A 27,169-nucleotide genomic window follows, 5' to 3' on the forward strand; every position below is an offset into this window, starting at 1 on the left:
GTAGTAGCAGCATTAGTAGTAGTAGCAGCATTAGCATTAGTAGCAGCATTAGTAGTAGTAGTAGTAGTAGTAGCAGCATTAGTAGCAGCATTAGTAGTAGTAGTAGTAGCATTAGTAGCAGCATTAGTAGTAGTAGTAGTAGTAGTAGTAGCAGCATTAGTAGTAGTAGCAGCATTAGTAGTAGCAGTAGCATTAGTAGCAGCATTAGTAGTAGTAGTAGCAGCATTAGTAGTAGTAGCAGCATTAGTAGTAGTAGCAGCATTAGTAGTAGTAGTAGCATTAGTAGTAGTAGCAGCATTAGTAGTAGTAGTAGCAGCATTAGTAGTAGTAGTAGTAGCAGCATTAGTAGTAGTAGTAGTAGCAGCATTAGTAGTAGTAGCAGCATTAGTAGTAGTAGCAGCATTAGTAGTAGTAGTAGCTGCATTAGTAGTAGTAGTAGTAGCAGCATTAGTAGTAGTAGCAGCATTAGTAGTAGTAGTAGTAGCAGCATTAGTAGTAGTAGCAGCATTAGTAGTAGTAGTAGTAGCAGCATTAGTAGTAGTAGTAGTAGCAGCATTAGTAGTAGTAGCAGCATTAGTAGTAGTAGTAGTAGCAGCATTAGTAGTAGTAGCAGCATTAGTAGTAGTAGTAGTAGTAGTAGCAGCATTAGTAGTAGTAGCAGCATTAGTAGTAGCAGCATTAGTAGTAGTAGTAGTAGTAGTAGCAGCATTAGTAGTAGTAGCAGCATTAGTAGTAGTAGCAGCATTAGTAGTAGTAGTAGTAGCAGCATTAGTAGTAGTAGTAGTAGTAGCAGCATTAGTAGTAGTAGCAGCATTAGTAGTAGTAGTAGCAGCATTAGTAGTAGTAGTAGTAGTAGCAGTAGTGTAGTAGCAGTAGCAGCAGCAGTAGTAGTAGTAGCGGTAGTGGTAGAACCGGCGGTAGTAGAACCAGCAGTAGTAGAACCAGCTCTAGTAGAACCAGTGGTACCGGTAGTAGAACCAGTGGTAGTAGAACCAGTGGCAGCGGTAGTAGAACCAGTGGCAGCGGTAGTAGAACCAGCGGTAGCGGTAGTAGAACCAGCGGTAGCGGTAGTAGAACCAGTGGCAGCGGTAGTAGAACCAGTGGTAGTAGAACCAGTGGCAGTGGTAGTAGAACCAGTGGTAGTAGAACCAGCGGTAGTAGAACCAGCGGTAGTAGAACCAGCGGTAGTAGAACCAGCGGTACCGGTAGTAGAACCAGTGGCAGCGGTAGTAGAACCAGCGGTAGTAGAACCAGTGGCAGCGGTAGTAGAACCAGCGGTAGTAGAACCAGCGGTAGTAGAACCAGCAGTAGTTGTAACTACCAAACCAACAGGTAGAGAACGTCTTTCATCATAATGTTGATGGTATAGTGAATGGAGCGCTGCTATTACTTGTTTACTCATCAAGTCATTACCTCATCAAGTCATTACCTCATCAAGTCATTACCATGCTTCACAGCAGTCTGCGTCAACGCCGAACAGACACGTCTTCAGAAATGCTTTGGGTGTTGAGTGAGGTCTCTGTGTCTGTCTCTCTAGGGGTCCAGTTCATGTGGGACTGCTGTTGTGAGTCGGTGAAGAAAACCAACAAGAACTCTGGTTCTGGATGTATCCTGGCTCACTGTATGGGTCTGGGAAAAACACTGCAGGTCTGTACCACCCAGCCACCTGTTGTTTCTGTTTGTTAGACTTTCATTTCTGTCTTCCTATAGAAAGGGGGGTGCTTCTCTGGTTGTGGGAGGAGCATAATATCTACTTCCACCATTTATCTCATCTGACCCTGTAATTACCTGCTTTTACCACTAGGGGTAACCCTGCACTGTACTCTGTTGCAGTCCCTGCTTTTACCACTAGGGGGTAACCCTGCACACGGTCTACTTCACCCTTTGTCTCTGTACAGTGCATTCAGAAAGTATTCAGACCCCTTGACTTTTTCCACATTTTGTTACGTTACAGCCTTATTCTAAAATGGATTAAATAGACCCCCCCCCCCCCCCCCCTCATCAATCTACACACACTACCCCACAATGACATCACAATACCCCACAATGACATCACAATACCGCACAATGACATCACAATACCCCACAATGACATCACACTACCCCAGTATGACATCACAATACCCCATAATGACAAAGCAAAAACGTTTATTTAGATCTGTTTTCAAATGTCTTAAATGAAAAACATATCTTATCTCTGTATTCAGACCCTTTGCTATGTGACTTGAAATTGAGCTCAGGTGCATCCTGTTTCCATTGATCATCCTTGAGATGTTTCTACAACTTGATTGGAGTCCACCTGTGGTAAATTCAATTGATTGGACATGATTTGGAAAGAAATACACCTGTCTATATAAGGTCCCACAGTTGACAGTGTATGTCAGAGCAAAAACCAAACCATGAGGTCAAAGGAATTGTCCGTATGGCTCCGAGACATGATTGTGTTGAGGAACAGATCTGGGGAAGGGCACCAAAACGTTTCTGCAGCATTGAAGGTCCCCAGTTTGGCCTCCATTCCTAAATAGAAGAAGTTTGGTAACACCAAGACTCTTCCTAGAGCTGGCTGCCCGGCCAAACTGAGCAATCAGGGTAGAAGGGCCTTGGTCAGGGAGGCGACCAAGAATCCAATAGTCTCTCTGACAGAGCTCCAGAGTTCCTCTTTGTAGATGGGAGAAACTTCCAGAAGGACAACCATCTCTGCAGCACTCCACCAATCAGGTCTTTATGGTAGAATGGCCAGACAGAAGCCACTCCTCAGTAAAGGCACATGACAGCCCGCTTGGAGTTTGCCAAAAGGCACCTAGAGGATTCTGACTGTGAGAAACAGGATTCTCTGGTCTGATGAAACCAAGATTGAACTCGTTGGCCTGAATGCCAAGCTTCACATCTGGATAAAACCTGGCACCATCCCTACGGTGAAGCGTGGTGGTGGCAGCATCCCTACGGTGAAGCGTGGTGGTGGCAGCATCCCTACGGTGAAGCGTGGTGGTGGCAGCATCCCTACGGTGAAGCGTGGTGGTGGCAGCACCCCTACGGTGAAGCATGGTGGTGGCAGCACCCCTACGGTGAAGCATGGTGGTGGCAGCACCCCTACGGTGAAGCATGGTGGTGGCAGCACCCCTACGGTGAAGCATGGTGGTGGCACCACCCCTACGGTGAAGCATGGTGGTGGCACCACCCCTACGGTGAAGCATGGTGGTGGCATCCACCCCTACGGTGAAGCATGGTGGTGGCAGCATCCCTACGGTGAAGCATGGTGGTGGCAGCATCATGCTGTGGGGATATTTTCCAGCGGCAGGGACTTGGAAAACTTGTCAGAATAGATGAACGGAGCAAAGGACAGAGATCCTTGATGAAAACCTGCTCCAGAGCGCTCAGGACCTCCGACTGGGGCGAAGGTTCACCTTCCAACAGGACAACGACCCTATTGATTTATCGTTATGGGACAGTGTGTCGCGTCGTTATGGGACAGTGTGTCGCGTCGTTATGGGACAGTGTGTCGCGTCGTTATGGGACAGTGTGTCGTGTCGTTATGGGACAGTGTGTCTATGGGGTATTGAGTCATGAGGTTTTGAGACGTTATGGGAGGGGATTGAGTCGTTATGGGGTATTGTCAGTAGTGTGTCATTTATGGGGGTATTGTGTCTTGGGGTATTGTCTTTATCTGGTAGTGTGTCGTCTTGGGGTATTGAGTCATGAGGTATTGTGTCATTATGGGGTAGTGTGTCATTATTGGGTAGTGTGCCATTATGGGGTAGTGTGCCATTATGTGGGTATTGTGCGTAGATTTATGAGGGGGAAAAAATAATTGTATCCATTGTATAATAAGGTTGTAACGGAACAAAATGTATCTAACCCTGTTTATATCACTAGGTGGTAACCCTACTCCACACACTACTGCTGTGTGACAAGTTAGACTTCTCTCTCTATGTGTATATATCTATACTGTATCTAACCCTGTTTATATCACTAGGTGGTAACCCTACTCCACACACTACTGCTGTGTGACAAGTTAGACTACTCTCTCTATGTGTATATATCTATACTGTATCTAACCCTGTTTAAATCACTAGGTGGTAACCCTACTCAACACTACTGCTGTGTGACAAGTTAGACTTCTCTCTCTATGTGTATATATCTATACTGTATCTAACCCTGTTTATATCACTAGGTGGTAACCCTACTCCACACACTACTGCTGTGTGACAAGTTAGACTACTCTCTCTATGTGTATATATCTATACTGTATCTAACCCTGTTTATATCACTAGGTGGTAACCCTACTCCACACTACTGCTGTGTGACAAGTTAGACTACTCTCTCTATGTGTATATATCTATACTGTATCTAACCCTGTTTATATCACTAGGTGGTAACCCTACTCCACACACTACTGCTGTGTGACAAGTTAGACTACTCTCTCTATGTGTATATATCTATACTGTATCTAACCCTGTTTAAATCACTAGGTGGTAACCCTACTCAACACTACTGCTGTGTGACAAGTTAGACTTCTCTCTCTATGTGTATATATCTATACTGTATCTAACCCTGTTTATATCACTAGGTGGTAACCCTACTCCACACTACTGCTGTGTGACAAGTTAGACTTCTCTCTCTATGTGTATATATCTATACTGTATCTAACCCTGTTTATATCACTAGGTGGTAACCCTACTCAACACTACTGCTGTGTGACAAGTTAGACTACTCTCTCTATGTGTATATATCTATACTGTATCTAACCCTGTTTATATCACTAGGTGGTAACCCTACTCCACACTACTGCTGTGTGACAAGTTAGACTTCTCTCTCTATGTGTATATATCTATACTGTATCTAACCCTGTTTATATCACTAGGTGGTAACCCTACTCCACACACTACTGCTGTGTGACAAGTTAGACTACTCTCTCTATGTGTATATATCTATACTGTATCTAACCCTGTTTAAATCACTAGGTGGTAACCCTACTCAACACTACTGCTGTGTGACAAGTTAGACTACTCTCTCTATGTGTATATATCTATACTGTATCTAACCCTGTTTATATCACTAGGTGGTAACCCTACTCCACACACTACTGCTGTGTGAAAAGTTAGACTTCTCCACGGCTCTGATCGTCTGTCCTCTCAACACGGTTCTCAACTGGCTCAATGAGTTTGAGAAGTGGCAGTACGGCTTCAAGGACGAGGAGAGTTTAGAGGTACACACACACACACACACACACACACACACATATTCACACAGTTGAAGTCAGAAGTTTACATACACTTAGGTTGGAGTCATTAAAACTCGTTTTTCAACCACTCCACAAATGTCTTGTTAACAAACTATAGTTTTGGCAAGTCAGTTAGGACATCTACTTTGTGCATGACACAAGTCATTTCACCATCAATTGTTTACAGACAGATTATTCCACTTATAATTCATTGGATCACAATTCCAGTTGTCGTTTTCTGTAAAGAAATGCTCTAAATGGCACTGTGTTTATTTGGGAGAAATGTTGTCAGTAGTTTATAGAATAAAAACAAACATTTTAATTTGACCCAAACACATACCTATAAATAGTAAAACCACAGAAAGAGATCATTATGCAGTGGTCTCTAGTTTTTTCCAGAGCTGTGTGTGTGTTTACGCTGTGTGTCGGTGTTGCCGCTCTGTGTCTGTCACTAGGTGACGGAGCTGGCCACGGTGAAGCGTCCTCAGGAGAGAGCTTCTGCTCTGCAGCAGTGGCAGGAGGATGGAGGAATCATGATCATTGGCTATGAGATGTACCGTAACCTCACACAGGGTAGAAACATCAAGAGCAAGAAACTCAAAGAGACCTTCCAGAAGACCCTGGTTGACCCAGGTAGGTAGAGGACACACACACACACACACATGGTTATTTCTTGTATCCAGTTTCTTCTCAACTCTCTCTGCTCTGTGTTGTCTCCCTCCCCAGGCCCAGACTTTGTGATCTGTGATGAGGGCCACATCTTGAAGAACGAGGCGTCGGCCATCTCTAAAGCCATGAACTCCATCAAGACCCGACGGAGAGTGGTGCTCACTGGCACACCGCTGCAGAACAACCTCATAGAGTGTATGTCCGTTACTTCCTGTTATATCTACACTGCTGCAGAACAACCTCATAGAGTGTATGTCCGTTACTTCCTGTTATATCCACACCGCTGCAGAACAACCTCATAGAGTGTATGTCCGTTACTTCCTGTTATATCCACACCGCTGCAGAACAACCTCATAGAGTGTATGTCCGTTACTTCCTGTTATATCCACACCGCTGCAGAACAACCTCATAGAGTGTATGTCCGTTACTTCCTGTTATATCCACACTGCTGCAGAACAACCTCATAGAGTGTATGTCCGTTACTTCCTGTTATATCCACACCGCTGCAGAACAACCTCATAGAGTGTATGTCCGTTACTTCCTGTTATATCCACACCGCTGCAGAACAACCTCATAGAGTGTATGTCCGTTACTTCCTGTTATATACAGTTAGCCAAAATCAAACAGAACTTCCCATAGGGCAGGAGTCCCTCTCCTGTTTCTGTAGAGTGAACCAGAACGGCCCGTGGGGCAGGAGTCCCTCTCCTGTTTCTGTAGAGTGAACCAGAACGCCCCGTGGGGCAGGAGTCCATCTCCTGTTTCTGTAGAGTGAACCAGAACGGCCCGTGGGGCAGGAGTCCATCTCCTGTTTCTGTAGAGTGAACCAGAACGGCCCGTGGGGCAGGAGTCCATCTCCTGTTTCTGTAGAGTGAACCAGAACGGCCCGTGGGGCAGGAGTCCATCTCCTGTTTCTGTAGAGTGAACCAGAACGGCCCATAGGGCAGGAGTCCCTCTCCTGTTTCTGTAGAGTGAACCAGAAAGGCCCGTGGGGCAGGAGTCCATCTCCTGTTTCTGTAGAGTGAACCAGAACGGCCCGTGGGGCAGGAGTCCATCTCCTGTTTCTGTAGAGTGAACCAGAACGGCCCGTAGGGCAGGAGTCCATCTCCTGTTTCTGTAGAGTGAACCAGAACGGCCCGTGGGGCAGGAGTCCATCTCCTGTTTCTGTAGATTGAACCAGAACAGCCCGTAGGGCAGGTGTACATCTCCTGTTTCTGTAGAGTGAACCAGAACGGCCCGTAGGGCAGGAGTCCATCTCCTGTTTCTGTAGAGTGAGCCAGAACGGCCCGTAGGGCAGGAGTCCATCTCCTGTTTCTGTAGAGTGAACCAGAAAGGTCCGTGGGGCAGGAGTCCATCTCCTGTTTCTGTAGAGTGAACCAGAAAGGCCCGTGGGGCAGGAGTCCATCTCCTGTTTCTGTAGAGTGAGCCAGAACGGCCCGTAGGGCAGGAGTCCATCTCCTGTTTCTGTAGAGTGAACCAGAACGGCCCGTGGGGCAGGAGTCCATCTCCTGTTTCTGTAGAGTGAACCAGAACGGCCCGTAGTGCAGGAGTCCATCTCCTGTTTCTGTAGAGTGAACCAGAACGGCCCGTGGGGCAGGAGTCCATCTCCTGTTTCTGTAGAGTGAACCAGAACGGCCCGTAGGGCAGGAGTCCATCTCCTGTTTCTGTAGAGTGAACCAGAAAGGTCCGTGGGGCAGGAGTCCATCTCCTGTTTCTGTAGAGTGAACCAGAAAGGCCCGTGGGGCAGGAGTCCATCTCCTGTTTCTGTAGAGTGAACCAGAACGGCCCGTAGGGCAGGAGTCCATCTCCTGTTTCTGTAGAGTGAGCCAGAACGGCCCATAGGGCAGGAGTCCATCTCCTGTTTCTGTAGAGTGAGCCAGAACGGCCCATAGGGCAGGAGTCCATCTCCTGTTTCTGTAGAGTGAGCCAGAACGGCCCGTAGGGCAGGAGTCCATCTCCTGTTTCTGTAGAGTGAACCAGAACGGCCCGTGGGGCAGGAGTCCATCTCCTGTTTCTGTAGAGTGAACCAGAACGGCCCGTGGGGCAGGAGTCCATCTCCTGTTTCTGTAGAGTGAACCAGAACGGCCCGTGGGGCAGGAGTCCATCTCCTGTTTCTGTAGAGTGAGCCAGAACGGCCCGTAGGGCAGGAGTCCATCTCCTGTTTCTGTAGAGTGAACCAGAACGGCCCGTGGGGCAGGAGTCCATCTCCTGTTTCTGTAGAGTGAACCAGAACGGCCCGTGGGGCAGGAGTCCATCTCCTGTTTCTGTAGAGTGAGCCAGAACGGCCCGTGGGGCAGGAGTCCATCTCCTGTTTCTGTAGAGTGAGCCAGAACGGCCCATAGGGCAGGAGTCCATCTCCTGTTTCTGTAGAGTGAGCCAGAACGGCCCATAGGGCAGGAGTCCATCTCCTGTTTCTGTAGAGTGAACCAGAACGGCCCATAGGGCAGGAGTCCATCTCCTGTTTCTGTAGAGTGAGCCAGAACGGCCCGTAGGGCAGGAGTCCATCTCCTGTTTCTGTAGAGTGAACCAGAACGGCCCGTGGGGCAGGAGTCCATCTCCTGTTTCTGTAGAGTGAACCAGAACGGCCCGTAGTGCAGGAGTCCATCTCCTGTTTCTGTAGAGTGAGCCAGAACGGCCCGTAGGGCAGGAGTCCATCTCCTGTTTCTGTAGAGTGAACCAGAACGGCCCGTGGGGCAGGAGTCCATCTCCTGTTTCTGTAGAGTGAACCAGAACGGCCCGTAGGGCAGGAGTCCATCTCCTGTTTCTGTAGAGTGAACCAGAAAGGTCCGTGGGGCAGGAGTCCATCTCCTGTTTCTGTAGAGTGAACCAGAAAGGCCCGTGGGGCAGGAGTCCATCTCCTGTTTCTGTAGAGTGAACCAGAACGGCCCGTAGGGCAGGAGTCCATCTCCTGTTTCTGTAGAGTGAGCCAGAACGGCCCATAGGGCAGGAGTCCATCTCCTGTTTCTGTAGAGTGAGCCAGAACGGCCCGTAGGGCAGGAGTCCATCTCCTGTTTCTGTAGAGTGAGCCAGAACGGCCCGTAGGGCAGGAGTCCATCTCCTGTTTCTGTAGAGTGAACCAGAACGGCCCGTGGAACGGCCCGTGGGGCAGGAGTCCATCTCCTGTTTCTGTAGAGTGAGCCAGAACGGCCCATAGGGCAGGAGTCCATCTCCTGTTTCTGTAGAGTGAGCCAGAACGGCCCATAGGGCAGGAGTCCATCTCCTGTTTCTGTAGAGTGAACCAGAACGGCCCATAGGGCAGGAGTCCATCTCCTGTTTCTGTAGAGTGAACCAGAACGGCCCGTGGGGCAGGAGTCCATCTCCTGTTTCTGTAGAGTGAACCAGAACGGCCCGTGGGGCAGGAGTCCATCTCCTGTTTCTGTAGAGTGAACCAGAACGGCCCGTGGAACGGCCCGTGGGGCAGGAGTCCATCTCCTGTTTCTGTAGAGTGAGCCAGAACGGCCCATAGGGCAGGAGTCCATCTCCTGTTTCTGTAGAGTGAGCCAGAACGTCCCATAGGGCAGGAGTCCATCTCCTGTTTCTGTAGAGTGAACCAGAACGGCCCATAGGGCAGGAGTCCATCTCCTGTTTCTGTAGAGTGAGCCAGAACGGCCCGTAGGGCAGGAGTCCATCTCCTGTTTCTGTAGAGTGAACCAGAACGGCCCGTGGGGCAGGAGTCCATCTCCTGTTTCTGTAGAGTGAACCAGAACGGCCCGTAGTGCAGGAGTCCATCTCCTGTTTCTGTAGAGTGAACCAGAACGGCCCGTGGGGCAGGAGTCCATCTCCTGTTTCTGTAGAGTGAACCAGAACGGCCCGTAGGGCAGGAGTCCATCTCCTGTTTCTGTAGAGTGAACCAGAAAGGTCCGTGGGGCAGGAGTCCATCTCCTGTTTCTGTAGAGTGAACCAGAAATGCCCGTGGGGCAGGAGTCCATCTCCTGTTTCTGTAGAGTGAGCCAGAACGGCCCATAGGGCAGGAGTCCATCTCCTGTTTCTGTAGAGTGAGCCAGAACGGCCCATAGGGCAGGAGTCCATCTCCTGTTTCTGTAGAGTGAGCCAGAACGGCCCGTAGGGCAGGAGTCCATCTCCTGTTTCTGTAGAGTGAACCAGAACGGCCCGTGGGGCAGGAGTCCATCTCCTGTTTCTGTAGAGTGAACCAGAACGGCCCGTGGGGCAGGAGTCCATCTCCTGTTTCTGTAGAGTGAACCAGAACGGCCCGTGGGGCAGGAGTCCATCTCCTGTTTCTGTAGAGTGAGCCAGAACGGCCCGTGGGGCAGGAGTCCATCTCCTGTTTCTGTAGAGTGAGCCAGAACGGCCCGTGGGGCAGGAGTCCATCTCCTGTTTCTGTAGAGTGAACCAGAACGGCCCGTAGGGCAGGAGTCCATCTCCTGTTTCTGTAGAGTGAACCAGAAAGGTCCGTGGGGCAGGAGTCCATCTCCTGTTTCTGTAGAGTGAACCAGAAAGGCCCGTGGGGCAGGAGTCCATCTCCTGTTTCTGTAGAGTGAACCAGAACGGCCCGTAGGGCAGGAGTCCATCTCCTGTTTCTGTAGAGTGAGCCAGAACGGCCCATAGGGCAGGAGTCCATCTCCTGTTTCTGTAGAGTGAGCCAGAACGGCCCGTAGGGCAGGAGTCCATCTCCTGTTTCTGTAGAGTGAGCCAGAACGGCCCGTAGGGCAGGAGTCCATCTCCTGTTTCTGTAGAGTGAGCCAGAACGGCCCGTAGGGCAGGAGTCCATCTCCTGTTTCTGTAGAGTGAACCAGAACGGCCCGTGGAACGGCCCGTGGGGCAGGAGTCCATCTCCTGTTTCTGTAGAGTGAGCCAGAACGGCCCATAGGGCAGGAGTCCATCTCCTGTTTCTGTAGAGTGAGCCAGAACGGCCCATAGGGCAGGAGTCCATCTCCTGTTTCTGTAGAGTGAACCAGAACGGCCCATAGGGCAGGAGTCCATCTCCTGTTTCTGTAGAGTGAGCCAGAACGGCCCGTAGGGCAGGAGTCCATCTCCTGTTTCTGTAGAGTGAACCAGAACGGCCCGTGGGGCAGGAGTCCATCTCCTGTTTCTGTAGAGTGAACCAGAACGGCCCGTAGTGCAGGAGTCCATCTCCTGTTTCTGTAGAGTGAACCAGAACGGCCCGTGGGGCAGGAGTCCATCTCCTGTTTCTGTAGAGTGAACCAGAACGGCCCGTAGGGCAGGAGTCCATCTCCTGTTTCTGTAGAGTGAACCAGAACGGCCCGTGGGGCAGGAGTCCATCTCCTGTTTCTGTAGAGTGAACCAGAACGGCCCGTGGGGCAGGAGTCCATCTCCTGTTTCTGTAGAGTGAACCAGAACGGCCCGTGGGGCAGGAGTCCATCTCCTGTTTCTGTAGAGTGAGCCAGAACGGCCCGTGGGGCAGGAGTCCATCTCCTGTTTCTGTAGAGTGAACCAGAACGGCCCGTGGGGCAGGAGTCCATCTCCTGTTTCTGTAGAGTGAACCAGAACGGCCCGTGGGGCAGGAGTCCATCTCCTGTTTCTGTAGAGTGAACCAGAACGGCCCGTGGGGCAGGAGTCCATCTCCTGTTTCTGTAGAGTGAACCAGAACGGCCCGTGGGGCAGGAGTCCATCTCCTGTTTCTGTAGAGTGAACCAGAAAGGCCCGTGGGGCAGGAGTCCATCTCCTGTTTCTGTAGTGAGACAGCTTGATGTTCAGGACGCTCCATGACATACTAGCGTCCTGTCTATATTCAGGGTTTTTAGTGGGTATCTTAAGTATTCATACCCGAGAATATTTTTCACATTTTGTTCCTTTTCAGAGAGGGATTCACAGAGGGTCTTCTATCTACACAATACTTCATAATTTCAAAGAGAGAAGCAAATTCTGCAAATGAAATTAGGCGAACTATTCGAATTTTAGCTACCAGGAAATGGCAGAGCGATTTCTGCATATTGCTTCTTTAAATCTTGACTGAGCTTGAATAATTTTGAAACTAGTTAACGCGAAAATATTGCACAATACAGGTGTGCAAAGCTCTTATGAGACTCACCTCAGAAGACTGACAGCTGTTATCACTGCCAAAGGTGTTTCAAACATGTATTGACACACGGGGTGAATACTTACCTAATCAAGCTATATTAGTTTATTTCTCTTTTTTGATTAAATTTTTTACATTTCAGGATTTTGTTTAGATGGACGACAACAAAATGACAATGAAATCCTTTTTAAATCTCGCGTTATAACACCACAAAATGTGACGAAATCCGTGAGGGCTGAATATTTATGATACCACTGTGTATTTGAAAGTGTACCAATGTGTGTGTGCCCTGTCCAGACCACTGCATGGTGAACTTCATCAAGGAGAACCTGCTGGGGTCAGTGAAGGAGTTCAGGAACCGCTTCGTCAATCCCATCCAGAACGGGCAGGCAGCAGACTCCACAGACCAGGATGTACGGATCATGAAGAAGAGGGCTCACATCCTCTACGAGATGCTCAATGGATGTGTTCAGGTAACACTGTGGGTAACGGGCGGCTCACATCCTCTACGAGATGCTCAATGGATGTGTTCAGGTAACACTGTGGGTAACGGGCGGCTCACATCCTCTACGAGATGCTCAATGGATGTGTTCAGGTAACACTGTGGGTAACGGGCGGCTCACATCCTCTACGAGATGCTCAATGGATGTGTTCAGGTAACACTGTGGGTAACGGGCGGCTCACATCCTCTACGAGATGCTCAATGGATGTGTTCAGGTAACACTGTGGGTAACGGGCGGCTCACATCCTCTACGAGATGCTCAATGGATGTGTTCAGGTAACACTGTGGGTAACGGGCGGCTCACATCCTCTACGAGATGCTCAATGGATGTGTTCAGGTAACACTGTGGGTAACGGGCGGCTCACATCCTCTACGAGATGCTCAATGGATGTGTTCAGGTAACACTGTGGGTAACGGGTGGCTCACATCCTCTACGAGATGCTCAATGGATGTGTTCAGGTAACACTGTGGGTAACGGGTGGCCCACAGCCTCCCTTTTGTAGGCCCGCGGATCCATTTCCAAAAACTCCCCCCCCCCCCCCCCCCCCCCCCCCCAGTTGAGGAACTCAGTCAGGTTTTCAATTTACTGTTGCTAGGCAGAATAGAGGAATTCACAAGGTGACATTTCTAATTGCGGTTGATCATCAGCAGTTTCTGTCTTATGTCAGTCACTGTCAATCACTCAATTAGTCATGTCAGCTAGCAATGTTTTAGATTGGTAAATTAGTCAGCCGGTTGTCTAAACTTGTAGTAATATTTGCCGAATATAGACTGGGCACACAGGACATGTGCCCAGGGGGCCCTGACCCCCAGGGGGCCCTGCTGACCTCGAGGGGGGCCCCCATTCATTTTGTGAGTCACTCTCACTCAGATATCATATTATTAAGATTACAACATTTATGGAATTACAGGAAATTTGCTGTAAAACTGCCCATTTTTCCCCCCTGATGCCAAAAGGTGGAGAATTGCAGGAAATGTCCTTTAAAGTGATACCTTGGGATTTTGGAAATCAGTCCCTTAATCTACTTGCCCAGAGTCAGATGAACTTGTGGATACCACAGTACCACGTAAATCTCCGTTTTGGATGAGACAGACTTTATGACTTAATTGTCCTCCACTTTGTAGACTGTTTTGACACTAGAATAAGTATTTCTGACTGATATCGACAACCTCAGGCTGTTTCCAATGACAGACTGTTTCCAATGACAGACTGTTTTTTTATTGTCTCTCTTTGACTGTGTCCCTCCCTTCTCAGAGAAGAGACTACCGTGTGTTTACTGGTCTCTGCTCTCTCTCCAGAGAAGAGACTACTGTGTGTTTACTGGTCTCTGCTCTCTCTCCAGAGAAGAGACTACTGTGTGTTTACTGGTCTCTCTGCTCTCTCTCCAGAGAAGAGACTACTCTGCCCTGACCAAGTTCCTGCCTCCTAAACATGAGTACGTTGTGTCCGTCAGAGTCACGCCCATCCAGTGTACTCTATACCGACACTACCTGGAGCACTTAACAGGTACACACTAACCCCTATCCCATCTAGTGTACTCTATACCGACACTACCTGGAGCACTTAACAGGTACACACTAACCCCTATCCCATCTAGTGTACTCTATACCGACACTACCTGGAGCACTTAACAGGTACACACTAACCCCTATCCCATCTAGTGTACTCTATACCGACACTACCTGGAGCACTTAACAGGTACACACTAACCCCTATCCCATCTAGTGTACTCTATACCGACACTACCTGGAGCACTTAACAGATACACACTAACCCCTATCCCATCTAGTGTACTCTATACCGACACTACCTGGAGCACTTAACAGGTACACACTAACCCCTATCCCATCTAGTGTACTCTATACCGACACTACCTGGAGCACTTAACAGGTACACACTAACCCCTATCCCATCTAGTGTACTCTATACCGACACTACCTGGAGCACTTAACAGGTACACATTAGGGCCCGGGGTAGCCCTGCTATTGGGGGTGGGGGCCCGGGGTAGCCCTGCTATTGGGGGTGGGGGCCCGGGGTAGCCCTGCTATTAGGGGGGGTGGGGGCCCGGGGTAGCCCTGCTATCAGGGGGGTGGGGGCCTGGGGTAGCCCTGCTATTAGGGGGGGGTGGGATAGCCCTGCTATTAGGGGGGAGGGATAGCCCTGCTATAGGGGGGGAGGGGTAGCCCTGCTATAGGGGGGGAGGGACTGGGGTAGCCCTGCTATAGGAGGGGGAGGCTGGACTACATAAATGGCTCTGAGCCTCTCATGCATAATGCTACTTTCTGTCCCTAAATTATATACAAAATAAATATTAATATTTATTCATAAAAACTAGCAACTGAACTGAATTTCAAGTAAAAATCTAAAAACCGAATAGAAAAGGAACAGAAAATCTCAAAACAACCGTGATTATAGCACTATATTTGTTCCGTCTCTCTGATTGTTCTGGTGTTATGAGTGTGAGGGAGTGGTACCTTATTCAGCTACATCTGTGGTGGGTATGAAAGACATAATTCTCCCTCTCTCACGCACCTCTCTGTCTCGCTCTGTCTCTGTGGGCAGGTGCGGGGAACGTGGTGGAGGGGGGTCGGGGCCGAGCCGGGACCAAACTGTTCCAGGACTTCCAGATGCTCAGCAGAATCTGGACCCATCCCTGGTGCCTGCAGCTGGACTACATCAGCAAGGAAAACAAGGTACACACACTTTTCCTGTATTTCCCCTCGCCCGGCTGTCTGTCTCTCCCCTCGCCCGGCTGTCTGTCTCTCCCCTCGCCCGGCTCTCTGTCTGTCTCCCTCCTCGCCCGGCCCTCTGTCTGTCTCCCCCCTCGCCCGGCTGTCTGTCTGTCTCCCCCCTCGCCCGGCTGTCTGTCTGCCTCCCCCCCTCGCCCGGCTGTCTGTCTGTCTCTCCCCCCTCGCCCGGCTGTCTGTCTGTCTCTCCCCCCTCGCCCGGCTGTCTGTCTGTCTCCCCCCTCGCCCGGCTGTCTGTCTGCCTCCCCCCCTCGCCCGGCTGTCTGTCTGCCTCCCCCCCTCGCCCGGCTGTCTGTCTCTCCCCCCTCGCCCGGCTGTCTGTCTGTCTCTCCCCCCTCGCCCGGCTGTCTGTCTGTCTCTACCCCCTCGCCCGGCTGTCTGTCTGTGTCTCTCTCCCCTCGCCCGGCTGCCTGCCTGTCTATCCCCCCTCGCCCGGCTGCCTGCCTGTCTCTCTCCCCCCTCGCCCGGCTGCCTGTCTGTCTCTCTCCCCCCTCGCCCGGCTGCCTGTCTGTCTCTCTCTCCCCTCGCCCGGCTGCCTGTCTGTCTCTCTCTCTCCCCTCGCCCGGCTGCCTGTCTGTCTCTCTCTCTCCCCTCGCCCGGCTGCCTGTCTGTCTCTCTCTCTCCCCTCGCCCGGCTGCCTGTCTGTCTCTCTCTCTCCCCTCGCCCGGCTGCCTGTCTGTCTCTCTCTCTCGCCCGGCTGCCTGTCTGTCTCTCTCCCCCCTCGCCCGGCTGCCTGTCTGTCTCTCTCCCCCCTCGCCCGGCTGCCTGCCTGTCTCTCCCCCCTCGCCCTGCTGCCTGCCTGTCTCTTCCCCCTCGCCCGGCTGCCTGCCTGTCTCCCTCCCCCCTCGCCCGGCTGCCTGTCTGTCTCTCTCTCCCCTAGCCCGGCTGCCTGTCTGTCTCTCTCTCCCCTCGCCCGGCTGCCTGTCTGTCTCTCTCTCCCCTCGCCCGGCTGCCTGTCTGTCTCTCTCTCCCCTCGCCCGGCTGCCTGTCTGTCTCTCTCTCCCCTCGCCCGGCTGCCTGTCTGTCTCTCTCTCCCCTCGCCCGGCTGCCTGTCTGTCTCTCTCTCCCCTCGCCCGGCTGCCTGTCTGTCTCTCTCTCCCCTCGCCCGGCTGCCTGTCTGTCTCTCTCTCCCCTCGCCCGGCTGCCTGTCTGTCTCTCTCTCCCCTCGCCCGGCTGCCTGTCTGTCTCTCTCTCTCCTTGCCCGGCTGTCTGTCTGTCTCTCTCTCTCCTTGCCCGGCTGTCTGTTTGAACATTTTGGGCCTGCTTGTAGCTTTGAGGTCTTTGTACTTGTCTTGGAAAATAATCTAAGAGAAACTCTTTATTATCTCATGTTCCCGCTCTTAGTTGACTCTGTCTCAGGGGTCTGACATCAGGGCTTCTGACGGTGTCTCAGGGCTTCTGACTGTGTCTCAGGGCATCTGACGGTGTCTCAGGGCATCTGACGGTGTCTCAGGGCTTCTAACGGTGTCTCAGGGGTTCTGACGGTGTCTCAGGGCTTCTGACTGTGTCTTGTGTTTTAGGGGTACTTTGACGAGGACAGCATGGACGAGTTCATCGCCTCGGAGACCGAGGAGTCTTCCATGAGCATGACCTCTGAAGACGAGAAACAGAAAAAGTAACCACATATTATTTACAGGGATGTGAACTCGTCACTTTTCTGCGTAATTCACCATCCTGTAATTCACCATCCTGTAATTCACCATCCTGTAATTCACCATCCTGTATTTCACCATCCTGTATTTCACCATCCTGTAATTCACCATCCTGTAATTCACCATCCTGTAATTCACCATCCTGTAATTCACCATCCTGTAATTCACCATCCTGTAGATCCACGAAAGAAAAAAAACATCCCAACACATCTACTATATCAGAGAGATGTCAGATGTATTCCCAACACATCTACTATATCAGAGTGGTGTCAGATGTATTCCCAACACATCTACTATATCAGAGTGATGTCAGATGTATTCCCAACACATCTACTATATCAGAGTGGTGTCAGATGTATTCCCAACACATCTACTATATCAGAGTGGTGTCAGATGTATTCCCAACACATCTACTATATCAGAGTGGTGTCAGATATAATCCCAACACATCTACTATATCAGAGTGGTGTCAGATGTATTCCCAACACATCTACTATATAAGAGTGGTGTCAGATGTATTCCCAACACATCTACTATATCAGAGTGGTGTCAGATATAATCCCAACACATCTACTATATCAGAGTGATGTCAGATATATTCCCAACACATCTACTATATCAGAGTGGTGTCAGATGTATTCCCAACACATCTACTATATCAGAGTGGTGTCAGATGTATTCCCAACACATCTACTATATCAGAGAGATGTCAGATGTATTCCCAACACATCTACTATATCAGAGTGGTGTCAGATGTATTCCCAACACATCTACTATATCAGAGTGATGTCAGATGTATTCCCAACACATCTACTATATCAGAGTGGTGTCAGATGTATTCCCAACACATCTACTATATCAGAGTGGTGTCAGATGTATTCCCAACACATCTACTATATCAGAGTGGTGTCAGATATAATCCCAACACATCTACTATATCAGAGTGGTGTCAGATGTATTCCCAACACATCTACTATATAAGAGTGGTGTCAGATGTATTCCCAACACATCTACTATATCAGAGTGGTGTCAGATATAATCCCAACACATCTACTATATCAGAGTGATGTCAGATATATTCCCAACACATCTACTATATCAGAGTGGTGTCAGATGTATTCCCAACACATCTACTATATCAGAGTGGTGTCAGATGTATTCCCAACACATCTACTATATCAGAGTGGTGTCAATGTATTCCCAACACATCTACTATATAAGAGTGGTGTCAGATGTATTCCCAACACATCTACTATATCAGAGTGGTGTCAGATATAATCCCAACACATCTACTATATCAGAGTGATGTCAGATATATTCCCAACACATCTACTATATCAGAGTGGTGTCAGATGTATTCCCAACACATCTACTATATCAGAGTGGTGTCAGATATAATCCCAACACATCTACTATATCAGAGTGGTGTCAATGTATTCCCAACACATCTACTATATCAGAGTGGTGTCAGATATAATCCCAACACATCTACTATATAAGAGTGATGTCAGATGTATTCCCAACACATCTACTATATCAGAGAGATGTCAGATATATTCCCAACACATCTACTATATCAGAGTGATGTCAGATGTATTCCCAACACATCTACTATATCAGAGAGATGTCAGATGTATTCCCAACACATCTACTATATCAGAGTGATGTCAGATATATTCCCAACACATCTACTATATCAGAGTGGTGTCAGATATAATCCCAACACATCTACTATATCAGTGATGTCAGATGTATTCCCAACACATCTACTATATCAGAGTGGTGTCAGATGTATTCCCAACACATCTACTATATCAGAGTGATGTCAGATGTATTCCCAACACGTGTACTATATCAGAGTGGTGTCAGATATAATCCCAACACATCTACTATATCAGAGTGGTGTCAGATATAATCCCAACACATCTACTATATCAGAGTGGTGTCAGATATAATCCCAACACATCTACTATATCAGAGAGATGTCAGATGTATTCCCAACACATCTACTATATCAGAGTGATGTCAGATGTATTCCCAACACATCTACTATATCAGAGTGGTGTCAGATATAATCCCAACACATCTACTATATCAGAGTGATGTCAGATGTATTCCCAACACGTGTACTATATCAGAGTGGTGTCAGATGTATTCCCAACACATCTACTATATCAGAGTGATGTCAGATGTATTCCCAACACGTGTACTATATCAGAGTGGTGTCAGATATAATCCCAACACGTGTACTATATCAGAGTGGTGTCAGATATAATCCCAACACATCTACTATATCAGTGATGTCAGATGTATTCCCAACACATCTACTATGTCAGAGTGATGTCAGATGTATTCCCAACACGTGTACTATATCAGAGTGGTGTCAGATATAATCCCAACACATCTACTATATCAGAGAGATGTCAGATGTATTCCCAACACATCTACTATATCAGAGTGGTGTCAGATGTATTCCCAACACATCTACTATATCAGAGTGATGTCAGATATAATCCCAACACATCTACTATATCAGAGTGATGTCAGATGTATTCCCAACACATCTACTATATCAGAGTGGTGTCAGATGTATTCCCAACACATCTACTATATCAGAGTGATGTCAGATGTATTCCCAACACATCTACTATATCAGAGTGATGTCAGATGTATTCCCAACACATCTACTATATCAGAGTGATGTCAGATGTATTCCCAACACATCTACTATATCAGAGTGATGTCAGATGTATTCCCAACACATCTACTATATCAGAGTGATGTCAGATGTATTCCCAACACATCTACTATATAAGAGTGGTGTCAGATATATTCATCCAGTATCAGGTGTGACAGCTGTTTGACTGCAGTCATTGGTCCGGTCGGCTGCTTCCTCTAACCAGTCATTGGTCCGGTCGGCTGCTTCCTCTAACCAGTCATTGGTCCGGTCGGCTGCTTCCTCTAACCAGTCATTGGTCCGGTCGGCTGCTTCCTCTAACCAGTCATTGGTCCGGTCGGCTGCTTCCTCTAACCAGTCATTGGTCCGGTCGGCTGCTTCCTCTAACCAGTCATTGGTCCGGTGACTGTCTTATCGTACTGTAATGTACAACCTGACTGTCTTATCATACTGTAATATACAACCTTGTACTGCTGACTGTATTATCATACTGTAATGTACAACCTGACTGTCTTATCGTACTGTAATATACAACCTGACTGTCTTATCGTACTGTAATGTACAACCTGACTGTCTTATCATACTGTAATATACAACCTGACTGTCTTATCATACTGTAATGTACAACCTGACTGTCTTATCATACTGTAATGTACAACCTGACTGTCTTATCATACTGTAGTATACAACCTTGTACTGCTGACTGTCTTATCATACTGTAATGTACAACCTGACTGTCTTATCATACTGTAATATACAACCTGACTGTCTTATCATACTGTAATGTACAACCTGACTGTCTTATTATACTGTAATGTACAACCTGACTGTCTTATCATACTGTAGTATACAACCTTGTACTGCTGACTGTCTTATCATACTGTAATGTACAACCTGACTGTCTTATCATACTGTAATGTACAACCTGACTGTCTTATCATACTGTAGTATACAACCTTGTACTGCTGACTGTCTTATCATACTGTAATATACAACCTTGTACTGCTGACTGTCTTATCATACTGTAATGTACAACCTGACTGTCTTATCGTACTGTAATGTACAACCTGACTGTCTTATCATACTGTAATATACAACCTTGTACTGCTGACTGTCTTATCATACTGTAATGTACAACCTGACTGTCTTATCGTACTGTAGTATACAACCGGACTGTCTTATCATACTGTAATATACAACCTTGTACTGCTGACTGTCTTATCATACTGTAATGTACAACCTGACTGTCTTATCATACTGTAATGTACAACCTGACTGTCTTATCATACTGTAATGTACAACCTGACTGTCTTATCATACTGTAATGTACAGCCTGACTGTCTTATCGTACTGTAGTATACAACCGGACTGTCTTATCATACTGTAATATACAACCTGACTGTCTTATCGTACTGTAGTGTACAACCTGACTGTCTTATCATACTGTAATGTACAACCTGACTGTCTTATCATACTGTAGTATACAACCTTGCTCTGCTCTCCCCCCTGTAGGAAGAAGAAGCGAGGGAAGGCCAGGAAGAAGGACAGTGACTCAGACAGTGATGCTCTCGAGGTGATAAAGGAGTGGAACACCAGCTCCCGAGGGGGAGACCCTTCCAGCCGCAACCGGGCGGAGCCAGAGGAGGAAGGTATAGAAATACAATTATATAGAGCCTGTAGATGGTTACCTCACTAGAAATGTGATGTTATGGTGTCAGGAAGGGAGTGTTGAAGTAAGGTTTGCTCTGTTAGAACAAAGAGTATGAAATAATTATTATTCCACTTTGACAAAGTATTTTGTGTAGATTGTTGACAACAACAAAAAACAGACAATTAAATCCATTTTAATCCCACTTTGTAACACAATACAATGTGAATAAATCTAAGGGGTCTGAATACTTTTGAAAGGCACTGTACATAACATGAACCATCTGAGCTCACTGCTCCAGCTCTGACCTCTAACCCTCGCCCTCTGCTCTCCCCAAGTGCGGCCAGCTTCCAGCCCTGGCACCAGGAGTCCTGACTGGCACAAGGAGTTTGTTACGGAGGCCGACTCTGAGATCCTGGAGCATTCTGGGAAGATGGTGCTGCTGTTTGAGATCCTCCGTATGGCCGAGGAGGTGGAGGACAAAGTGTAAGGAGCCGAGCTCTGGAGACATGGAACACATTGTGCTGAATTGATCAATGCTAAGTGCTTGAATGAAATGCTTGAAAATTGCTCGGTGGGACTGTTTCCCTGTTTTAAATGTCCTGTTAACATGACAGTCCAGTGATGTTGACGCGTCTTCTGTCCCCTCATCAGTCTGGTGTTCAGTCAGTCTCTGATCTCTCTGGACCTGATTGAAGACTTCCTGGAGCTGTCTGGCCGAGCCAAAGAGGAGGAGAAACAGTCTCCCTACAAAGGTACTATACTGCCCTGACCTCTACCGCCTGACCTCTGACCTCTACCACCCTAACCTCTATTACCTCTCTCTCTGTATTGTGATGTTGCAGACTTGGTTCTGCCTCCTTCTCATTGAGTATTGAAGACTGACTTGGTACTGCAGGTTGCCATTAGCTACTAAATTATGCTTGTAACTTATTGTTTGATATAAATTCATTTCGTTATAGTGCAGGATCCTGTTTTCTGCTAACAGTAGTACCTGCAGCACTGTGGTCATCCTTACACTTAATGGCTTCAACGAGGGGCTTCACTCCTGGCCCAGAGTCTAGTGATGTGTTTTGAAACTAGGCCTGTTGAAGGATTGGTTTGGGAGAAGGCTTGCCTATTGACTACCTAAACTGAAGCTGACAGGAAAGGTCAAACTGTATGATGACTGTAGTCTCTGAAAACTGTTGTCTGATGACACTGTGTTTACCTGTGCAGGTGAGGGGAAGTGGTTCCGGAACATAGACTACTACCGCTTGGACGGCTCCACCAACGCCCTGAACCGGAAGAAGTGGGCAGAAGAGTTCAATGACACCAGCAACGTCCGGTAAACTACACTCGGCTCGCCACTAAACGGCACCCGGCTCGCCACCAAACGGCACCCGGCTCGCCACCAAACGGCACCCGGCTCGCAACTAAACATCAAATCAAATGTATTTATAAAGCCCTTCGTACATCAGCTGATGTCACAAAGTGCTGTACAGAAACCCAGCCTAAAACCCCAAACAGCAAGCAATGCAGGTGTAGAAGCATGGTGGCTAGGAAAAACTCCCTAGAAAGGCCAAAACCTAGGGAGGAACCAGGCTATGTGGGGTGGCCAGTCCTCTTCTGGCTGTGCCGGGTGGTGATTATAACAGAACATGGCCAAGATGTTCAAATGTTCATAGGTGACCAGCAGGGTCAAATAATAATTATCACAGTAGTTGTCGAGGGTGCAGCAAGTCAGCAGATGTATTCCCAACACATCTACTATATCAGAGTGGTGTCAGATGTATTCCCAACACATCTACTATATCAGAGTGATGTCAGATGTATTCCCAACACATCTACTATATCAGAGTGATGTCAGATGTATTCCCAACACATCTACTATATCAGAGTGATGTCAGATGTATTCCCAACACATCTACTATATCAGAGTGATGTCAGATGTATTCCCAACACATCTACTATATCAGAGTGATGTCAGATGTATTCCCAACACATCTACTATATAAGAGTGGTGTCAGATATAAGTCAGCACCTCAGGAGTAAATGTCTGTTGGCTTTTCATAGCCGAGCATTCAGAGTATCTCTACCGCTCCTGCTGTCTCTAGAGAGTTGAAAACAGCAGGTCTGGGACAGGTAGCACATCCGGTGAACAGGTCAGGGTTCCATAGCCGCAGGCAGAACAGTTGAAACTGGAGCAGCAGCATGTCCAGGTGGACTGGGGACAGCAAGGAGTCATCATGCCAGGTAGTCCTGAGGCATGGTCCTAGGGCTCAGGTCCTCCGAGAGGGGAGGGACAGAGACAGGGAGAATACTTACCCTCCCACCTGGCCAACATCCAGATTGCAGAACACCAAATTCAAATACAGAAATACTCATTATAAAAATTCAGAAAACAAAACATATTTAACATAGGTTTAAAGATGAACTTCTTGTGACTCCAACCACGGTGTCAGATTTATAAAAATGCTTTACGGCAAAAGCATACCTTACAATTATTTGAGAACACAGCCCAGCAGACAAATCATTACAAACAGTAACCAGCCAAGTAGAAGAGTTACAGAACTCAGAAATAGAGAGAAAATGAATCCCTTTGATGATCTTCATATGGTTGCACTCAGAAGACATTAATTTACTCAATAACTGTTCCTTTTGTTCGATAGTTAGTCTCTTTCTAGCCAAAAACCTCAGTTTTGTTTGTGTTTTCTTCAGTAATCCACAGGCTCAAATGTAGGCAGACGAAAAATGATGTTTATATTCAATCATCAGGTTGTTTTTAGCCTAAATTATCTATAATATTTCAACCGGACAATAACGTCGTCAATATAAAGGGTAAACAAAGGCACTCTCTCGGTCGCGCGCATGACAAAGCTCTGACACGTAAGGGTCCACTCACTCAGACTGGTCTTATCAGAATACGAGCCTGAAACCATTTCTAAAATTTCTACATCTAGTGGAAGGCATTGGAACTGCAATTTGAGTCCTAAGTCAATGGATTCTGTAATGGCATTGAATAGAAAACTACAAAACCAAAAAATAAACTACTTCCTGAATGGATTTCTCTCAGGTTTTCACCTGCCAAATCAGTTCTGTTATACTCAGACACTATTGTAACAGTTTTGGAAACTTTTGTGTTTTCTATCCAAATTGACCAGTCATATGCATATTATATCATACAGTGCCTTGCGAAAGTATTCGGCCCCCTTGAACTTTGCGACCTTTTGCCACATTTCAGGTTTCAAACATAAAGATATAAAACTGTATTTTTTTGTGAAGAATCAACAAGTGGGACACAATCATGAAGTGGAACGACATTTATTGGATATTTCAAACTTTTTTAACAAATCAAAAACTGAAAAATTGGGCGTGCAAAATTATTATTATTAATTTATTATTATTATTATTATTAATTAATTAATTATTATCTTTATGTTTGAAGCCTAAACCTGAAGCCCAACCTTCGGTTACTAGTCCAACACTCTAACCACTAGGATACCCTGCCGCCCCAATATCTCTATACTCTCTACAAACGACACCCGGTACCCCCTCTAGTACAAACATGTTTTTGATAGTCCTGTCCCTTCATAGTTGATATTGTAATGTAGGCATCTTCAATAAGAGGAAGTTGGTTCTATCATTGCTCCCTTCTTACTTTCTCCCCCATCTCTCCTCTCTACCTCTCCTCTCCCCCATCTCTCCTCTCTACCTCTCCTCTCCCCCATCTCTCCCTCTGTAGAGGTCGGTTGTTCCTGATCTCGACCAGGGCTGGTTCTCTGGGCATCAACCTGATAGGAGCTAACAGGGTCATCATCTTCGACGCGTCCTGGAACCCGTCGTACGACATCCAGAGTATCTTCAGGCTCTACCGCTTCGGACAGCTCAAGACCTGCTACGTTTACCGATTCCTGGCTCAGGTAACCAGCCAGTCAGCCAGCCAGCCAGCCAGCCAGTCAGTCAGTCAGTCAGCCAGCCAGTCAGTCAGTCAGTCAGCCAGCCAGCCAGTCAGCCAGTCAACCAGCTAGTCAAGTCAACCAGCCAGCCAGTCAGCCAGCCAGCCAGCCAGTCAGCCAGCCAGCCAGCCAGCCAGCCAGTCAGTCAGCCAGCCAGCCAGTCAGTTAGCCAGTCAGTCAGCCAGCCAGTCAGTTAGCCAGTCAGTCAACCAGTCAGCCAGTCAGTCAGTCAGTCAGTCAGCCAGCCAGCCAGTCAACCAGCCAGCCAGCCAGTCAACCAGCCAGCCAGCCAGCCAACCAGTCAGTTAGCCAGTCAACCAGCCAGCCAGTCAGCCAGCCAGCCAGTCAGTCAGCCAGCCAGCCAGCCAACCAACCAGTCAGTTAGCCAGTCAACCAGCCAGCCAGTCAACCAGTCAGTCAGTCAGCCAGCCAGTCAACCAGCCAGCCAGCCAACCAACCAGTCAGTTAGCCAGTCAACCAGCCAGTCAAGTCAGCCAGCCAACCAGCCAGCCAGCCAATCAGCCAGTCAAGTCAGCCAGTCAACCAACCAGTCAACCAACCAGTCAGCCAACCAACCAGCCAACCAACCAGTCAGTTAGCCAGTCAACCAGCCAGTCAAGTCAGCCAGCCAACCAGCCAGTCAGTCGATCACATAATACTCAGCAGAGTTCAGACTAAAATCAGGACAACGAAGGTGTATTGTAGTGGCATATTTAGCAAAACAGAAGCTGACGTGTTTGAGTGATCTGAGGGGAATGTGTGTCTAATATGGTCATACATTGGACAGCAGGTTAGGAAGTGCAGCTCAGTTTCCACCTCATTTTGTGGACAGTGAGCACATAGCCTGTCTTCTCTTGAGAGCCATGTCTGCCTACGGCGGCCTTTCTCAATAGCAAGGCTATGCTCACTGAGTCGAAGCTTTCCTTAAGTTTGGGTCAGTCACCGTGGTCAGGTATTCTGCCGCTGTGTACTCTCTGTGTAGGGCCAAATAGCATTCTAGTTTGCTCAGTTTTTTTGTAATACTTTCCAATGTGTCAAGTAATTATCTTTTTGTTTTCTCATGATTTGGTTGGGTCTAGTCGAAAGTTTACATACACTTAGTTTACTTACACTTGGTGTCATTAACTCGTTTTTCAACCACTCCACAAATATCTTGTTAACAAACTATATAGTTTTGGCAAGTCGGTTAGGCCATCTACTTTGTGCATGACACAAGTCATGTTTACAGACATATTATTTCACTTATAATTCACTATCACAATTCCAGTGGGTCAGATGTTTACATACACTAAGTTGACTGTGCCTTTAAACAGCTTGGAAAATTCCAGAAAATGAATTCATGGCTTTAAAAACTTCTGATAAGCTAATTGACCTCATCTGAGTCAATGGAGGTGTACCTGTGGATGTATTGCAAGGCATACCTTCAAACTCAGTGCCTCTTTGCTTGACATCATGGGAAAACCAAAAGAAATCAGCCAAGCCAATTGTAGACCTCCAAGTCTGGTTCATCCTCGGGAGCAATTTCCAAACGCACCACGTGTACTATTGTTTGTACAGATGAACAAGTATAAACACCATGGAACCACGCAGCCGGCATACAGCTCAGGAAGGAGACGGGTTCTGTCTCCTAGAGATGAACGTACTATGGTGTGAAAAGTGCAAATCAATCCCAGAACAACAGCAAAGGACCCTGTGAAGATGCTGGAGGAAACAGGTACAAAAGTATCTATTTCCACAGTAAAACGAGTCCTATATCAACATAACCTGAAAGGCCTTTCAGCAAGGAAGAAGCCACTGCTCCAAAACCGCCATAAAAAAGCCAGACTATGGTTTGCAACTGAACATGGGGACAAAGATCGTACTTTTAGGAGAAATGTCCTCTGGTCTGATGAAACAAAAATAGAACTGTTTGGCCATAATGACCATCGTTATGTTTCGAGGAAAAAGGGGGAGGCTTGCAAGCCAAAGAACACCATCTCAACCGTGAAGCATATATATATGGAAAAAGCACACCATGCAATAATCTGAGTATGGCGCTCTGAGACCAAACCAGCCAAAGAGATATCCGCCATGTTGCGCAGTCAACATTAGTCAGAAATAGCATTATAAATATTCACTT

The 27,169-nt window shown here is 47.7% G+C and overlaps 1 protein-coding gene across 1 annotated transcript in view; it reads left to right on the forward strand.

The window, feature by feature from the left end:
* The window catches only part of LOC110487800 (transcriptional regulator ATRX), a 104,749-nt gene that overhangs the window by 62,262 nt on the left and 15,318 nt on the right, over positions 1-27,169 (forward strand). Inside the window, exons 22-34 of the mRNA XM_036943650.1 lie at positions 1,538-1,647; positions 5,060-5,206; positions 5,677-5,854; positions 5,948-6,085; positions 12,183-12,358; positions 13,777-13,894; positions 14,951-15,081; positions 16,656-16,750; positions 20,977-21,113; positions 21,451-21,598; positions 21,767-21,867; positions 22,331-22,439; positions 24,837-25,014. Coding sequence (XP_036799545.1) covers positions 1,538-1,647; positions 5,060-5,206; positions 5,677-5,854; positions 5,948-6,085; positions 12,183-12,358; positions 13,777-13,894; positions 14,951-15,081; positions 16,656-16,750; positions 20,977-21,113; positions 21,451-21,598; positions 21,767-21,867; positions 22,331-22,439; positions 24,837-25,014 — 1,766 coding nt within the window. The remainder of the gene's footprint in view (positions 1-1,537; positions 1,648-5,059; positions 5,207-5,676; positions 5,855-5,947; positions 6,086-12,182; positions 12,359-13,776; positions 13,895-14,950; positions 15,082-16,655; positions 16,751-20,976; positions 21,114-21,450; positions 21,599-21,766; positions 21,868-22,330; positions 22,440-24,836; positions 25,015-27,169) is intronic.

The sequence above is a fragment of the Oncorhynchus mykiss genome, chromosome 14 (assembly GCF_013265735.2).
Source record: "Oncorhynchus mykiss isolate Arlee chromosome 14, USDA_OmykA_1.1, whole genome shotgun sequence".
Taxonomy (NCBI): domain Eukaryota; kingdom Metazoa; phylum Chordata; class Actinopteri; order Salmoniformes; family Salmonidae; genus Oncorhynchus; species Oncorhynchus mykiss.